Source organism: Pinus tabuliformis, chromosome 9 (assembly GCF_031772625.1).
Source record: "Pinus tabuliformis cultivar Carrire ecotype Pingquan chromosome 9, CPIR1, whole genome shotgun sequence".
NCBI classification, from domain to species: domain Eukaryota; kingdom Viridiplantae; phylum Streptophyta; class Pinopsida; order Pinales; family Pinaceae; genus Pinus; species Pinus tabuliformis.
In genome coordinates, this window is record NC_142307.1 from 38923886 (window position 1) to 38942578 (window position 18693).

At 37.7% G+C, this 18693-nt stretch overlaps 1 protein-coding gene across 1 annotated transcript in view; it reads right to left on the reverse strand.

Moving 5' to 3' along the window:
- LOC149147033 (uncharacterized) overlaps nucleotides 1-16544 on the reverse strand; it is a 133618-nt gene extending 117074 nt beyond the window's left edge. Inside the window, 9 exon segments of the mRNA XM_089440347.1 lie at nucleotides 12155-12252; nucleotides 13018-13123; nucleotides 14064-14153; nucleotides 14250-14390; nucleotides 14392-14752; nucleotides 15000-15092; nucleotides 15214-15309; nucleotides 15612-15719; nucleotides 15879-16544. Coding sequence (XP_089296473.1) covers nucleotides 12155-12252; nucleotides 13018-13123; nucleotides 14064-14153; nucleotides 14250-14390; nucleotides 14392-14752; nucleotides 15000-15092; nucleotides 15214-15309; nucleotides 15612-15719; nucleotides 15879-16152 — 1367 coding nt within the window. The 5' untranslated portion in view covers nucleotides 16153-16544.
- Between the last annotated feature and the right edge of the window lie 2149 nt (nucleotides 16545-18693).

Below are 18693 nucleotides of genomic sequence, written 5' to 3' on the forward strand. Positions count from 1 at the left end.
TGGTTGCAAATATGGATGAATCGGTTAAGCAGAGGTAAAATTAGGGACTAGAAAGACGGTGGATGTAGATGGAAAGGAGTGGTCAACATATTGACGAAGTAGGGGGAGCCGAAGACAAATTTAGAGGTATACTGTGTTCCAAGTCTAAAACATAATTTGATAAATGTTGATCAATTAAAGCAAAAAGAATACAAAGTTATTTTTGAGGGGCAATATATGTTGAATTGTGTAGCTTGGTAGGTACTCCAAGCCCTAGAGTTCAGGGTTTGGAGGACAAAGCGCCACAAGGGCAGCTTGTGGGCTTAGAACCCAAGTGTGGGGTTTTGGCACCCATCATGTTTTTGGGGAAAAGCCATGATGGACTCACAGCATGTGATGGATGAGGATGATAATGCTTAGAAATATGATTCCAACGCATTGAAAATCGTCTAAATCCAAGTTGTCGTTAAAGAGATGAATTTTTGAAGTTGAAATAATAAATATTGGTTGTCAAGTAGGCTAATTTGATGTAAAAGACAGCCACTGTACATGTGACTTCAAGGCTAGATGTTGATCCTTCATATTTGTATAAATATGAAGTGATATGGAGTCATTTAGGCATCCATATTGTGGCAATACATCTCTAAGAGACCTCTAAAATTTGGAGAGACCTAGCCGCAGTAGAAGAGGACTTGGGACATCCTGTAAGGAGGCAAAGGAACAACGTGTAAGGAGGAAAAGGAACATCGTGAAGGGCTTGTGTTTTAGTCTGAGTTGCAAGGCATAATTTCAGACTATTCGCTGGATTGTTTTATGGGCTAAAGCATATCCGAAAGGGTTGTTTCAAGTGTGGTCTAAGTACAGAAAGGCTAGACAGTGAAGGCCGTAGGGCTAAGAGGCAAAACATAGTTGTGTTAAGGGCTCTTTGGGGTGATTTGAGGGAGGTCGTAAGCCTACAACAACTATTGTGCTAGGCCGCAAGCCATAGCCATCATCCAGGTTGTTTCTAAGGGAAACGTTGAAGGGTTAAGCCTAGATTTGGGGCAACATAGGTGTGAAGAGTCTCTCCTTGGAAAACCACAACCTCAACAGACTTATATCGCTGACTGTGTGTGGGTGGAGGGCAACATTGTGTGCCCTAACCAGTGGTACAATGACAACAAGTGCAAGAAGTGGACAACAACGTTTTGAAGAGGTGTATTTGGTCAAGAAGTGACCAGTTTGGATCAGATTATAGTGCAGCTTGTTCGAGCCAATTGGAGGACATTTGAGGTGATGTAATGTCTTCCTAGGTGCAGATCCAGCAGTGACGAGATTGGGTATCATAGAGCTGGTTGGAGGGCAATGTGTTGGCTACCAAAAGTATCCCTAGACGAGCTATCCTAAAGGACAAAGAGCAGCTGAAGGTTAGGTGAAGGACAATGCCGAAGTGCAACACTTTGATGGACTAAAGTTGTTGCTAGCGTGGAAGGATGGAGCTCTAGAATTAGGCCTACCCAGAGAGAAGTTGATGAGCCCGTGTTATTGTAGCAAACGTGACTTTCAACAGTGCTAGGAGGCAACCCTCTTGGAGTCTCGATGTGTAGATTCCTTGATGGACTAAGGCACTACTAGCGAACATTACGGGAGCAAAGGACCAACATGACAAGATATGGCATAGAAGTTGCGCAACGAAGTTTGTCATTGTATCTTGTATACCATAGACTGTTGTATTATTCAGAATTTGGTTTAATAACGAAGATTGGGATTGTACATATTGTACAATTTTGTTTAAATATGTGTATATTGTGCATATGTGATTTACTGCTTTATATTTCCACTGTGCAGAGTAGTTTTATGGTTGAGATTCTTGGTTTGGTAGTGTCAATGATTTTAAGACTCTACCCTAGACCCAAGGTCATGGAAATTCAACATGGTATCAAAGCGTGTCTGAGCTACTTTGGAAGTAATTAAATCAGAGTTGTGCGCAACGAAGTATAGTGTGAGAGGGAGTTGGTCACATTGTGAGTGAAGGGTTCACTACAATGTCGAAGTTGAAGGCAGGTATCCGATATGAAGACAGGTTGGAGGGGTTGTCCAACTATATTCAATGGAAGGAAAGGATCAAGTTGATATTACAGGTCAACAAGATCTGGGATTTTGCCGAGAAAGAGATTAAGAAGCCAACCAACTCTAAGGAGCTGGAAATATGGGAAGATTTGGATGCGAGGGTGAGACTGATCATTCTTGATGGTGTGAGGGATGCCATAATACCTCATTTGTCTGGAAAGAACACTGCACATGAGATGTGGATGTCTCTTCAGAATTTGTTCTAGAATAAGAACAATAACCGGGTATTGGTATTGGAGGATAAGTTGAAGTCCACCAAGATGTTAAAAAGTGAAAGCATAACCTCGTATCTGATGAGATTGTCTCAGGTCAAAGATGAGCTTGCTGCCATCGGTGTGACTGTCTCATATGGAGATATGGTAAGGATTGCCTTGAAAGGGTTCACCGAGGAATGGAAACCCTTCATCAAAGGGATCATTTCCAGGGAGAAGCTGCGAGACTGTGATATACTGTGGGATGACTTCATTCAGGAAGAGTTACAAGATGAGGATCTTCAGCTGAAGTAGAAAGCTTCAGATGATGACGTGGCACTTGCATCATGAATGAAGGGTAAGAAAAAGAAGGACTTGAGTAAAATCAAGTGTTTCAACTGTGGCGTGATGGGTCATTTTTTGTCGAGATGTCCAAATAAGAAGAAGGGAGATGATGAGAAAAGGAAAGGGAAGCAGGCTGCCCTTATTGCCAAAAAGCAGAGATGGATGATCTCGCTAGAAGATTGGAAGACGAAGAGGAGGATTTTTCTATGATTTCTCATTTCTCGCAGAGTACTATCAAAGAGGATGGATGTTACGTGGACAGTGGTGCGATGAAGCATATGACAGGGTCACAAGATATTTTTGAGACTCTAGTTGGATGGGACTCAAAGTTGCACATGGTGTTGGGCGACAAGAGTCAATTGGAGATCCGAGGATCGAGTGTTGTGCCATTCAGAATGGAGACAGGATGTATGATGTGGGTCCAGGATATACTCTTTGTACTATGACTCAGACATAATGTGCTCTCCGTCTCGATGATGGAGAAGAAGGGGTTTGAGGTCTTGTTCCAGGATGGAAAGGCAAGGCTCAAGCTCAGAGGCCCTAAGTTCGATGGTATTTTACTCAGAGTTAGAGAGCATGGTCTCTACAGGTTGACTGCCAAGCCTGAGGATCATGGAAAGAAGCAGGGACAAGTGCAGGTTTCAGAGAAGCAGAAGCAAGTGCAAGTGCAGGTGCAGGCTTCAGAGGAGAAGGCATGGGTTCTTAAGAAGAAGGTACACTTTTCTTAAAAGGTCCACGCTCCAGAGACTCAAAAGGAGTCTAGTTCGAGAGGGAGCTTGCAGATTAAGAGGGAGACTCTTGAACCCAAGAAGAGCACGTGGTTAGTGGTGAGCAAGGGTGCTCCAACAACTGCCAAGAAGGAATCATGGAAAGAATGGAAGACATTATAGTATAAGAAGAAGAAGCAAGTTTCTTCTGGAAGTGACAACGATACTTCCGAGAAGGGCGTAGTTCACCGTACAGGGATTGTTGCGATTGTGAGCGCCAAGAGTTGGGCAAGTGTTGCAAGAAGTGATGATGATAACGAGATACTTCCTAGTCTTGGAAGTAACTCCCTCGCTAAGAGCGAGTGTTGAATTGTGTAGCTTGGAAGGTACTCCAAGCCCTAGGGTTTAGGGTTTGGAGGACAAAGCGCCACAAGGGCAACTTGTGGGCTTGGAATCCAAGTGTAGGGTTTTGGCACCCATTGTGTTTTTGGTTCAAACCCATGATGGATTCATGGCATGTGATGGATGAGGATGATAGTGCTCAGAAAAACGATTCCAACGCATCAAAAATCGTTCAAATCCGAGTTGTCGTTAGAGAGATATGAATTTTTGAAGTTGACATAATAAATATTGGTTGTGAAGTAGGCCGACTTGATGTAAAAAAGAGCAAATGGACGTGTCACTTCAAGGTTAGACGTTGAGCCTTCATATGTGTATAAATATGAAGTGATATGGAGTCATTTAGGCATCCATCTTGTGGCAATACATCTCTAAGAGAGCTCTGAAATTTGGAGAGATCTAGCCGTAGTAGAAGAGGACTTGGGACAACGTGTAAGGAGGAAAAGGAACATCGTGAAGGGCCTATGTTTGAGGCTGAGTTGCTGGGCATAATTTCGAACTGTTTGTTGGATTGTTCTACAGGCTAAAGCAGATCTGAAAGGGTTGTTTCAAGTGTAGCCTAAGTACAGAAAGGCTCGGCAGTGAAGGCGGTAGGGCTAAGAGGAAAAACAGAGCCGTGTTAAGGGTTATTTGGGGTGATTTGACGAAGGCCATAAGCCTACAGCAGTTGTTGTGCTAGGATCCAGACCATAGCCAGTAGTTGGGTTGTTTCTAAGGGTAACATTGAAGGGTTAAGCCTAGATTTGGGGCAGCGCAGGTGTGAAGAGTCTCTCCTTGGAAGACAACAACCTTAACAAACTTATATTGCTGATTGTGTGTGGGTGGAGGACAACATTGTGTGCTCTAACTCGTGGTACAGTGACAGCAAGTGCAAGAAGTGCACAACAACGTTTTGAAGAGGTGTATTGGGTCAAGAAGTGACCAATTTAGATCATATTATAGTGCAACTTATTAGAGCCAACTGGAGGACATTTTGAGGTGATGTAATGACTTCCTAGGTACATATCCGACAATGACGAGATTGGGTGTCATAGATTTGGTTGGAGGGCAGTGTTGACTACCCAAAGTAGCCCTAGACGAGTTATCTTGAAGGAAAAAGAGCCGCTGAAGGTTGGGTGAAGGACGGTGCCAAAGTGAAACATTTTGATGGACTAAAGTTGTTTCTAGCATGGCAGATTGGAGCTCGGGAATTAGGCCTACCCAAAGATGAGTTGATTAGCCCGTGTTCATTGCAGCAGATGTGACTTGTAGCTGTAATAGGAGGCAGCCCTCTTCGAGTCTCGATGTCTATGTGCCTTGATGGACTAAGGCACTACTAGTGAGCAGTACGGGAGCAAAGGACCGACAGGACAAGATACGACATAGAAGTTGCGCAACGAAGTTTGTCATTGTATCTTGTATACCATAGATTGTTGTATTATTCAAAATTTGGTTTAATATAACGAATATTGGGATTGTACATATTGTACAATTTTGTTTAAAACTATGTAATTGTGCATATGTGATTTACTGCTTTATATTTTCGCTGTGCAAAGTAGTTTTATGGTTGAGATTATTTGTTTGGTAGTGTCAGTGATTTTAAGACTCTAACCTAGACCCAAGGTCATGGAAATTCAACAGTATACAAAGCAAAGAAGCTACTAGAGTTGGTTCATATAAACTTGTGTGGACCCATGCAGACATAGTCGATTGGTGGAAGTTACTACTTCCTCACATTTATTGATGATTTTGGCAGAAATATGTGGATTTATTATTTGAAGTAGAATTCTAAGACATTTGAAAAGTTCCAAGAATTCAAATCCCTAGTAGAGAATCAAAGTGATCATCAGATCAAAGTATTAAGATCAGATCGTGGTGGAGAGAAAGAATAAAATGATTATGAACATGGAAAGGAGCATGCTAAAATGAATAAATTTGTCAAATGAGTACTCGGAAGAAGTAGTTACATGCGTTGTTTATGTGATAAATATATCTCCTACAAAAAGCGTGATGAATAAAGTTCCGTAAGAAGTATGGTCAGCTATGTCTTGTAGTGTATCTTATTTTAAAATGTTTGGATGCATATCATATGCACATGTACCTAAAGATCTAAGAGGCAAGTTAGATGATAAAAGTGAAAAGTGTATATTTACTAGGTATAGTGAGCATTCAAAAGCATATAAATTATATAACCATGTCACCAAAAAGACTATAATCAACAAATATGTGGTGTTCAAAGAACAAGAGTCATGGAATGGGAGTGTAGACAGAACTATTGATGCAACAGTACCGCTCCAAGAAGATGTAGTGAAAATGAGTAGCAAGGATGAAAATAAATGACACCAATCAGAGACACGCCAACAAGGGCTCCATGATATTCTGGACCATCGAGCACATCAGTAGATCAAAATACTCCCAGCTATCAATCAGGTAATGAATCAAGTAATGATAAGAGAAAAATGAGAAGTTTGCAGGATATTTATGATGATTTAGATATCAATTCGAATTTCACATTACTGTCATTTCAACCCTCATCATTTGAAGAAGCTATCAAAGACAAGAATTGGGTGAAAGCTATGGATGAAGAAATAGAATCTATAGAGAAAAATGATACTTGGGATTTGGTTGAGTTACCTAAAGATAAAAATCTCATTGGTGTGAAATGGGTCTACAAGACGAAGTTGAATGAAAAAGGAGAGATTAACATATTTAAAGCAAGGCTTGTAGCAAAAGGGTTCTCACAACAACTAAGAATAGAAACTTTTGCTCCTGTAACCCAACTTGGATATGATCAGAGCAGTCTTGGCAATAACAACTTAGAATAAGTGGAAAGTGTATTAGATGGATGTCAAATCAACCTTCTTAAATGGAATTCCAGAAAGAGGAAATCTATGTGTAGCAACGCCCAGGTTATGAAGTTGAAGGTCATGAATATAAAGTTTATAGATTAAAAAAACGCTTTATGGACTCAAACAAGGTCCAAGAGCCTGGTATAGCAAGATTAACAATTATATGAACAAGAATGGATTTGGTAGAAGTCGCAGTGAACCAACCTTATACACAAAGGTAAACCAACATGGGAAATTTTTGATTTTCTGTTTGCATGGAGATGATATGATTTATACAGGTGATCTTGAGCTAGAGCAATTTAAAGTAGAAATGAAGAGATATTTTGAAATGACACATCTTAGTCTTATGCAGTGTTTTCTTGTCATAAAAGTTGAGAAATCAGAGAAAGGGATTTTTATTTTCAAGATAAATAAGCAAAAGAATTGTTGAAAAGATTCAGAATGGAAAGTTGTAAACCTGCATACAAAGTTAAGGATGATGAGGGATCATATGTAAATCCAACTCTATTCAAAAAATCGGTTGGCGGTCTTATATATCACATAGCTACAAGACCAAATATTATGCATGGAGTTAGTTTGATTTCTAGATTTATGAGTCACCAAAAGACTCACATTGGAATGTCGACAAACTGATTTTGAGATACATAGAAGGAACTACAAATTGTGGCATAATGTGTGCAAGCACAAAAAATAAAAGTTTGGTTGGATGTACTGACAATGATTTTGCAAGAAGTTTGGATGTAGGAAAAGAACTTTCGGTTATGTGTTTCATCTTTGGTTCAGGAGTAATCTCATGGGAATCTAAGAAGCAACTTATTGTGACATTTTCATCAACAAACACAGAATATGTACCAACGACAACAATAACCTGTCACAGTATGGTTACAAAGAGTTTTCGATGGAATCTAGCATAAATATGAAGGATCAACAACAATTTATTGTGACAACACCTCAAACATTGCACTATCAAAGCATACACGTCAAACATTGCACTATCAAAGCATAATGTCTTCAATCAAAAGATAAAAAATATAGATACAAGATACCATTTTATAAGAGAACTTGTCACTAATTGAGAAGTTTATTTATAACTTTGTAAATTAAGCGATCTGTTGGTTGATATATTTACTAAGCCATTAGCAAAAGATGTATTGAGTTTCATAGAGGAAACTTAGGTGTTGTAAACCTAGTTGAGACTTAGACCAACATGTATGTGTAAGTTAAGATGAGTTATGTCTTAGTTTAGAGATCATAATCAAGGAGGAGTTTTAAAAATAGGGAATTACTCCCACATGCAGATTAATCTAGAGAAAGAGTCTGAGTTAGTTTGGGTTCAGTTTAGATTTAGAGAAGTCAAGTAAGTGTGAGTTTGCATGATGTAGTTAGTCCAAGTGAGATTCAGTTAAGTCGCTAGTTAGATAGAATAAATACATCACATTGGGTTCAATTGTAATTGAATCAAGTTTTTGGTTAATAGAGTAATTAAGTAGCAGCTCACTTTTTTTGTATGCCAATTTTATGTTTTGTTCCTTTGCCTTTCCAATAAATCCTAAGTTCATATGGCTAGTTTGAGATTGAGGTGGAGCGTTGAAAAAAGTTGAAGGTGTTTACTACTAGTTGAACCCATAGTTACCAAATTGGACCAAATTGTGCTAAAGAATTTGAAAATTTGCCTATTTAGTCAATAATACGTTAAATTCGATTCGTCCGGTTGAAATATATTAAGAGGTCGCATTCCATTTTCCCGAAATATTAGCGGTCCATCCATTACCGATAGATAAATCTAAATATATAAAGAGGTCGCATTCCATTTTCCCGAAATGTTAGCGGTCCATCCATTATCGATAGATAGATCTAAATATATTAAGAGGTTGCATTCCATTTTCCCGAAATGTTAGCGGTCCATCCATTACCGATAGGTAGATCTAAATATACTAAAATCGGTTGACGATTTGAAATGGGAACAAAATTTCAAATAACAATAGAATTGATCTAATTATAGGAAAAAGTGAGGATAATTTAACTAATATTAGTGGAGCGAAAATTGTTTGCATGCAATCCCCAACACCAAACATCGTAATTGTCCATCGTGTGCTTCACAAAACAAACAGAATGACTGTCTTTATGAACGAGCATCAGATTTATGTTTCTCGGGGATCTCTATCCTCTTTATCAGGTTTTTTCTGTCACGAATTTTTAGTCCGTTATCCAGCTCTTTTGCAGTTTCTGTCTGGCAATGTATTCTGATCATTATACTCCTTATATAATATATTACGCTTTTTCATTCCTGAAAAAGTTCAATATATATTTGAGAACGTACTTTTCTGCAATATTACTGGGCTTTTAATTTATGAACTTTTTTATTTTATTTTATTGAGTTTTCATAGACCATCAAATGTGATTGAATTAATGTTATTATTAATATATATGAAGATATCACATATAAAAATAATTTAATTAATTAATTATTTATTTGTAAAAAAATCAAAATATTTGATATTTTATTTTAAAAAAAAATATCTGTTAATTATTAATTAATTAAAATCAGTGGTATGGTTAGGAATAATAAGTAGGTTTGATTGATGCTAAGGCTGCTTATTTACCTGAAAAGATATAACTTTAAACAGATTTATACCTATTAAAAACAAGTACGGTTCTATCCCGTTAACAAATGAACAACAATTCTATCCAATTAACTATAGCAAATGTTTCAAGTTGCACAATATGGGAAAAAAAGAGCATTCTATTCCAAGGATTAAAACGAATCAAAATTTTCTCATATTTTAACTCAAAATAACATATTTCAATATTTATATGGTGTGTATTCATATTTATATGGTGTGTATTCCCCGAAATTTTCCGTATTGAATTTTAGAGTCTAATTTTTTCGATATAAAATCGATTCCAAATTTGAATTTTAACTCGAACTTGGTACTTGGTAACTATAGTTGAACCTGATTTACTCTGCTGTTTTCCTTAATCAATCTTTGCTATAGGAGCGTGGTCATGGTTTGGGCGTGTTTGGAAAAGGCGTTGTTCAATTGCTGATGACTTGTATCAGAAAGCAAACATAAATCAAGGGAAAAAGTGGAAAACGCAATCCTGCTAAGTTGAGTAGCAGCTCTGTTATAAATCAGCGTTTCACGTATTGAAAACTGTGGTGAATGGGGTGGGGTGCCTTTACCATTGACTTGAAGATGATCATATTCAAGAAATTGACTGGTAAGTTAAATCGTTTGATAAACACTGTTATTCATAGAGATCTACAGTGTTCAAATGTTTTGCTAGGCTCGGATTTTGAACCACAGCGGACTCATCATTCCGTATTTGTAACTTCAACTAACGGAACTTTTGGATACTTGGCACCTGAGTATTTCCTGTATGGGATGGGATTGTTGATGAGAAAACGAGGTTTATGCATTTGGGGTACCGTTGCTGGAGATGATCTGTGGTCGAAGAAGACCAATTGATGCTTCTTGGCCGAACATTCAAACCCTTAATTGAGTTTGGAAACATTCACGAACTAGTAGATCCACTGCTTCCAGGTCAATATGGTGTTCACCTGATGCAAGAACAGTGTTAACTGCTTCAATCTGTATAGATGGAAGTAAATCTGTTCTGTAATTAGGACTACACAGCAGAGGTTTCTCGTTGGTTCTGAAGAGGCTTACCAACTTAATTTTTTTTGTTTTCCTGGAAAAGTGGAAACAGAAAAACATTTTATTAAACATTTTATTTTAGAATGTGAGGTCTTCAAAGACAACAGGGAAAGTTATGAAGATATGCTGGCCGCTAGCTCTTGGGATAATCTATTTGGTAGCTCTGGGATAATCTATTTGGTGAGAGATTTGTTGATCTGAGCATTTATTGTGAAGCTTCACAGAAAAATGGCCTATTATGTCAACCAGATGAAAAAAAATCTGTCTCATTGACTATCTTGCATTTATTGATAAACTTCCAAAAAACTACATATAAAATACAATGTCCCATAAACTATCTTTAAACATTAAAATAATTTCTTTCTTTCTTTTTCTTTTGATAATTGATCGACCCGCCTCCCAAAGACTGCCCCTATATGTTAGAAAGATTACCAAATCGGGATTTGGTACCAGAATTAATCACCCTTCTGACCAATTCTGAACATGAGGCCTGGAGGGAATAAATGTCACTAGAGGGGCATAAAGTCACTTCTGACACTTTAGCTGACACAAAAGAAGACTCGAGAAAGATGAAACCAAAGGTTCAAAGAGGGCGCGGAAAGAGAAGTGATCTTTAGGCCAAATGTCACTAGAGGGGCATAAAGTCACTTCTAACACTTGAGCTGACACAAAAGAAGACTCGAGAAAGATGAAACCAAAGGTTCAAAGAGGGTGCGGAAAAAGAAGTGATCTTTAGGCCGGGGGAATTAACTATAGCTGACCTAACCTCACATGCCTATAGTCCTGAAAGGAACAAACTATGAGATATTTTATACCCTCAAGTACTTGACAGGACTACAGAAGGACAAGCCCAAATCTCTAAGAAATTTGAAAAACCAATTCTAGGAAAGACCGTAAAAAAGCGGTCCCGTGGAAATGGACTTCCGGGCCTGAAAACCAAGGTCTCTGTCAAAAGGGAGAAACGTAAAAAAGCGGTCCCGTGGAAATGGACTTCCGGGCCTGAAAACCAAGGTCTCTGTCAAAAGGGAGAAACCTGAAAACGAATGGTCATGGAGGATCCTGGAGCTCCAGATGATAAAACAATGGATAACATGAAAGCACACCAGCACTTTGAGTCTAGTTAGCTTGATGAAGAATCATGACAGACCAAACAACAGCAGTACATTTCAAAAATACACCACCATGGTCCTACTTTGAATCGGAAGTCTGTGCAGGGTTTATAAATTACTATGAATTCCTTTAATTTCTGAAAGATTTTCCAGAACATGCTGAGGTAATCCTTCAGACAGAGCATAAAAAACTTTAAAGCATGATGGAAAAAGGATTGCAACCCTGAGAAAAACTATGGAAGATTGAACCTTTTAATAAATTTATAAGCTCCCTACCTGTATTTAATCGTAGCAGGAGACTTCACAAAAACAAAAATTTATAAGCTCCCTACCTGTATTTAATCGTAGCAGGAGACTTCACAAAAACAAAACATAAACTTACTATAACAGGGAAATCTCCTTCAAAAAAACGAGGAAAAGATATATATATCATTACAGGACCGGACCTTTCCAGCAAAAACCGATAAGGCAGCAGAATAGGATGGAGAAACATATAGGTTCAAAGTGGCATAGCGACGATGATAACCAGTGATGGAAGAAAGTTAGCAGAAAAACTAATACCCCGCACAGCAAGTGGATATAAAGTAAGGGAGTCTGCGTGTCGTTTACTGGGATTGCATGGGCGTCTGAGGATGCGGGCCTATACGTGCTTATGAGATGGGAGATAAAATTGCATGGACAAAAACGGAAGCAAGAGACAGGCGCAGAGCGTGCATTGGGTACCAGCTGAGAGGCACGACGGGGAGAGAGCTTGCGTGGTTTAGAGAAGATAGCTAGTTGCGTGGTCTAGAGAAGATAGCTAGAAGCAAGAGCAGGACAGGCGCTTACCATCCATTGGACGATCTATCCACCTGCTTTGTCATGGATTGGATGACCATATCCGCCTGGTCTACTTCTGACGGTACACCTCCCCGCTCGGCATCCGCCTGGTTCTCAACATCCACACAACAAAATATCTTACATCAATTTCAATTGTGCTACCGGCTTCTTACCTCTGCGCTCCTCCAAATAATGACTTCTCAACAACAGGTTGCTCTCGTTGTGCTTAGCTGTTTGCAACTTACTGATTGTACTTTATAGATATTTTTTATGTGATGATTAGTTTTCTGCAACTCACTGGTCCCACACGAAAACGAAAGGCCAAATCAATTTGCAGACTGCTTTTCTATAATATTGTTTCTATAATATTGGTTTACATCATACTGATTCTATATAAACTAGCATTTGCACCTAGTGTTGCAAAGGAAACGCCGTAAGGAATAGTGTGTAGAAGAATATGAATAGTGTGTAGAAGAATATTGAAACGTGAATAGGCTTTTGCGGGCTTTTTTGGAAGCAAGGGTCGATGAATTTGAGCTTTTATTTGAGGGAGTGATGCCGAAAACTGTTGAAATGGAATGCAAGCAGCCATAAATATGCATTGAACCTGTTTAGAGACCTTTGTTTGTTGTTGGAAAAAACTGTGGAGTTAAAGGTGAAGATAAATGAATGAATCCATGCGAACAACAACCGGGCAACCATATTGATTTGGAAAGGGCTATTTAAGAAATCATTATTCAAATGGGAAATTAAATTAATATGCGAACAACAACCAGACAACCATATTGATTTGGAAAGGGCTATTTAAGAAACCATTACTGAAATTGAAAATTAAACTAGGGTTAGGCAGAAGGGTAGAGTACCGTATCTACCTGCTGGCTGTTGTACCAAGCACTCCATTCTTCTTTTATCTTAAGCCCAAGGGCATTTAAGCTATACCGTGTTGAAGTTACAGGAACTCGACCGTCGGTGTCACCACTACAAAAAATAAAACGGTATTCAATTGGAATTATAGACTGTGTTCACTGAAGTCGAACAACAACGTTTGAGATCTTAGATTAGCAATATTTCTTTCCAAATCTTTGGATGCAGTTCTGCAACTTTTTAGATGTCCAGATCAATCTCTGGGCTGCATAAAGAATGGTACCAAAGCACTAAGAATTGGGGAATAACAAAGACTGACTTGCCTGATAAACTGCTGGCTATTTGAAAGTTATGATTGAACGCAACGGAAAGGATTTGCCGTATTGAAGGTAATGGAGAAGATTTAGCACACAGATAATGAGAGGATTTGAAAATTTTATGAATGCAAGATTAAGCATCATATATACTAGACAGCGTTATCATCATCTGCAGTATAAAATCTCATAGAAGACTAATAAAATGTCGGTTAAGTTTGCATCATTTAGAAGAGAAAATAGGAAGAAAATATCTCCCATAGAAGACAGATAAAAAGTCAGTTTAAATTCAATTTGATTACTTAATCAGAATAGGAAGACTTAGGACCAGGAGAAGATTTACAGCCTCTATGCATAATAACAAAGTAGAGAACGAGATAAAGAAGATGGCAGGCATCCCATGCTCTACTATTCAAACCATGAGCAGCTACAGATAAAAAAGTACTCAATTAGTAAGGTAAGATGTGAAATATATACAGGTCTTGTGATTTCAGAGAATTAGTTTTAAATATGAAATAGAAAATATAGCTCTGGGTGCCTTGAGAGATTTGCATTACAAAGATCACGGCAATCCATTCTATTTTATATCCAATATGTAAACGGATCGCCCTGTAGGATTTCGAAGGGCAAAATATTCAAACAGCTGGATGGAATCCAGAGTAGTTAACTAAAAAATTTCTCTCCCTTGAGTCAATTCAACTGTTGCATTTTCAGAAAGCTCCAAGGACAAACTTCCGTACCTGTATACCCATATTCTTAAACCGCCCTTGATGAGCTTTCTGAAAATGGGTAGAACGGTGGTGGGAGAATCGTTCCAGGAGATCACTTCGCTGTATACAGAAAAGACATTTCCATTAATAAGGTAAGAAAGCCATAAAAACAAGAGATCCCTAGAACGAGCGAGAATTGTACAATTCTGCCCGTACCTGCACAGTGTCCAGGGATAAGAAATTTTGGTCTTGTTTGCATGTAGTGCTTTCTGCACATCAGCTCTGTTGAAATATGCTTCTGCATAATCTTCCACGCAAGGATCATAACCAGAAGGTAATTTATGCCACAGGTCCTACACGTTTAAGAGAACGGACCTTACAATGAGAAAATAACCATGGACAAGAAAGAACTAGATACTTATACGGAAGGGAGTAAGTAGTGTTAAATGCATGTTTTGACAGGGATTTGGCGGATGCCGCAAGGCGTGATGTAGTTTTATCGAGCCGGTGCACACAAACGGGCGTGTACAAACTGTAAATGTCGATATCCGCGTACATTTGAATAAAGTTTCTGATGGCACTATCACACAGGGGTGATGACTCGTTATTCGACTTGGAATCGCAGGAGTCCTTGAAACTGTGATAATCTTCGTCTGAAATAACTGCGTGGCTCCATGCATAATCTATCATACCATTCAGATCATGATCATCATCCATCACTGCATTTCAGAATCCGTCCTCATCTTGCATTCTTTAGAAGATCAACCGAAAGTGTAGCTTTCATAGTCTTAACTCTAATTCATTTTAAAATTTAGTTGACAATCAGACAAAAATGAGCTTATCGATGTGCCTTGAGGCTTGAACCTCTCCCTGTGATGATTAAGTTAAATATGTAAAACCTGTGACGCACCTATGAATAAGATGAACTTCAAGAGCAACCCTGGATCCTAATGCTTAGTCCATTACCTGCATAGCTTTCTCCAGCTATGTAAAACTCACGAGATTTGTACTGTGGAAACCTTTTGAACCAATTTAACAGGAAAGTGTACGAATCCTCAGCTGCAAATTCAAGCGGAATAGCGTTTTATTCATTACTTTTCCTCTCTAGGCATAAGGGTTTAAGTATTAACATAACGCAAAGCCACAGAGAAAGAAAATCAGACTGTGAATAGTACTACACCTGTGATTCTGTCACCTAGTTCATTCAAATCCAAGGATCTATTTGTGTAAGAGAAGCCAACTCCAACAGGTGCCTCCAAGAATAAAATATTTGCCACTAAAATACAGTAAAAAAGATAATAAAATAAAGACCGGAGACTCTGGCTTTAAAGCGAAAATACTAACAGTTAAAATGTTGCAATAAACATAACACACTCATTCAGATGGTAGCAAGTGGTAGAGATGTGAAAGTCCGGAACGTCATTAAATTTGTATTTCTAGTCCATGATGAGTAAGTGCAAGCGGGAAAGGGAGCAGAGAAATACACCGATAAAAATGAAAATAAACTATCACTGTACATCCAGGTCTCAGTCCAAAGTGTTCCATAAAAGCAAATGTAGAAAGAAAAGGGTGAATAACCTTTATTCCAAGAAAATTTGTTTAAGCGAAGGTGTGGTGCGTTCTTCTCCACCAGAAACGGCCCTAATTCCAAAGCCGCTCCGTAGCCGACGGATGAGCAACCTGGTCCTGAATTTACGCATTGCAGATATGTCACTTACTCATCTGGCCGTTACCCTAGTTTACTTCATTGCTATGCTATGAAGATGTGGATTCACACATACCACAATGAAAAGGTATGGAGTGGAAGCAGGTAAGGCAAGGTTAGGCAAAAATAAGGTAAGGTACCTCCATTTAACCAGAGAACAAGAGGTTTTTGTGATGCATTTTCAGCAGCTTCAAAGAACCAGTAAAACAGAGCCTTGCCGCTCTCTTTATTTAGATTGACATATCCCGAATAATGAGCGAAATCGACCGGTGGCTGACCGGGAAGATTGACAACTCTGTCGGCTTCTGCTTCCGTGAGTCTGCCATGATCACCCGCACATTGCCAGAATAGCAAAACCAGAGCCAAAATGCATATCCACTCAGGGGCACATGATGAAGAAACGGCCAACGCCATGACTCCACAACCGACACCAAAAATAAGACGCAAAGCACTTCACAGTCGCACGCAGATGAGAGTAAGTGGGGATGGGAACTGAGGTAGATTTATAACGCCAAGGAGACAAGATACCAGTGCCCGTTGTAGCAGCTTGAGTTCCACAATGCTTGCATCCAGCTGGACCTGCAATTTCTACGAGTGGGGACCACAAACAGACCTATAATCGTGACTTCCTTACTAACTTAGCCGCCTTACCTGACCAAGCCTTCATTCCTCGCCCTTCTTGTAACGGACGGAAAACTCTGTACCTGCCTGTGTTTAACCTTTTGTTGGCACAGTGGCATGTTCAGTGCCCCTTCGGTTTTTACAAGTTGATGGTGGTGACGACGTTTAAACCACGTAATACTAATGCTGAAGTGGCACTCTATGCGAAGGCAGCAGAAGAGTCTTATCGCAGAGTCTCTTTGCCAGCAGGCAAGCAGCAGAAGAGTCTCATCGCAAGCAGGCCAGGCCTGGCTTTTCATGGCCCATTACCATGGGAAAATATCATTTTTTTATAAATAAAATAGATTAAACTAACGGCAGAAAACACTCCAATCATCTAACACACAAAATCAATGGCTCACGATCGCACACGTCACATTTTAGGGATGTCTCTCTCAGAGGGAACGCCTTACGGCGTAATTAATACTTTATTTTTTTATTATGAATTAAATAAATTATTGTATTGAATTTAAAGGGAAAATCGTGATGCTTTGGTAATAGTGTTCACTTTTATATATTAGCAATTGTTCCAAAAGGTACAAAGAGACGCTGATATGATTATTAAATTGGAATTGTTGAATTTTTCTAGGAGAATTAATTTGTTTGTGGAAAACCTTGTTTTCTTGCACTGGATCATTGTGCAATTACTTTTCTTTAGATATTTTGTTTATATCTATATTACAAGGAACACATTGAATGTCTTATTTCATTTCTGCTATCCTTACTAATATCTTTTTCGTGCTTTTTCTTGATCAATTTGATGAAATATTCCATTATGTTTTGGTCAAAGTCTTCACCTACATATTAGTGTACATCCTGGTAAGTTCAAAGCTCGAAAGCCAACCGAAAAAGTCAATGGCAAGAAATATTCATTTGAAAGATAGATAGCGAAAGGGAATTGATAGTTTTCCAGGGGGTCCAAACTATATATATTTTTAATATTATTTTATATTGAATAATTATCTTATGGTTTTATGTTGTTATTTATTGAGTTCACTCATTAAATTTAATTTGTGATTTCAATGCATTCTTGTTAAATTTTAGATAAATTAGATTGGAAAATAAATCAGAATTTTTTAAAAAAAATCAGCCCTAAAAACAACTCTATATATATATATATATATATATATATATATAATATTTTTATATATTAATTATAATTTATAATATTTTAAAATACATAATAAATTAATTTAAATTCTTTATTTATAAATTTTAAAATATTTAATTATTTCAGTTAATTTAATATATTCTTTTTTTCTAGGTTAAGACTAAACTAAGTACCCACGGGGAATTGAACCAGTGACTTATCGCAAGGAGTGCCTTAACAGCGCACCCATTCACCGTCAATCCAAAGCCCCGTGGGCCAGTTAATTTAATATATTATTATGTATGTATTATTATAATAATAATAATAATTTTTGTCATGATCATAAATCATATTACTTTAGAAATTAACAACTTGAAATGTGATTTATCAAAAAGACATTATAAAAATTAATATAATTATCATTATCATTATTAAATATTTACTAAATAACCTAATTATTTAATGAATATTATTATTAATATTAACATTAATACACTTATCATTATTATTATTAAATATTTAACTACCTAACTTAATTATTTAAGGTCAGGTCTAATGAGTAATTGTGTGAACGGTCAAAAGTGATTGGCCAAAAGAAAATTCAAAAAGGTGTAGTGTTTGAATCATGTTTTTGATGGTGAAAATAGATTCAACGCCATCAAAAACTTCCAAAGCACCTAAAATCTTGAAGTTTGACACATGTAATCTAAATTTACGAAAATCCCAAAAAACTTTGCAAAATTTTATCAAAATTTCCATCATTTTCAAGACAAACTATATACAGTAAGTGAATATCAATAGATATCTGTCACTCCGTGCTTGAACGGTTCAATTAGAGCAAGATGTGACAAGCTTTATCAATAGATATTTGTTGCTCCGTGGTTGAACGGTTCAATTCGAGCAAGATGTGTGACGCTTTAGTCCGAAAAATATTATGCTTTATCTGCTATTATCTTGCACCGGAAGAAATGATCCCTTCGATTTTCTTGTCGAGATGAGTTCATCTAGGCTCTTAGTGTCAACTCAGTTTTCAATGAGGGGGGTGTTAATCTTAAATTAGATATCTTAATAATCAGAAAATTCCATTAAGCTCTCATGGGCGATAGAAGATTAAAAAAGAAAATAATGATGGAATATATTTTTATCATAGTTAATTAGGGTTATTTTGTGGTTTTTTTAGGATAGATATAAATTAAAATCTAAAA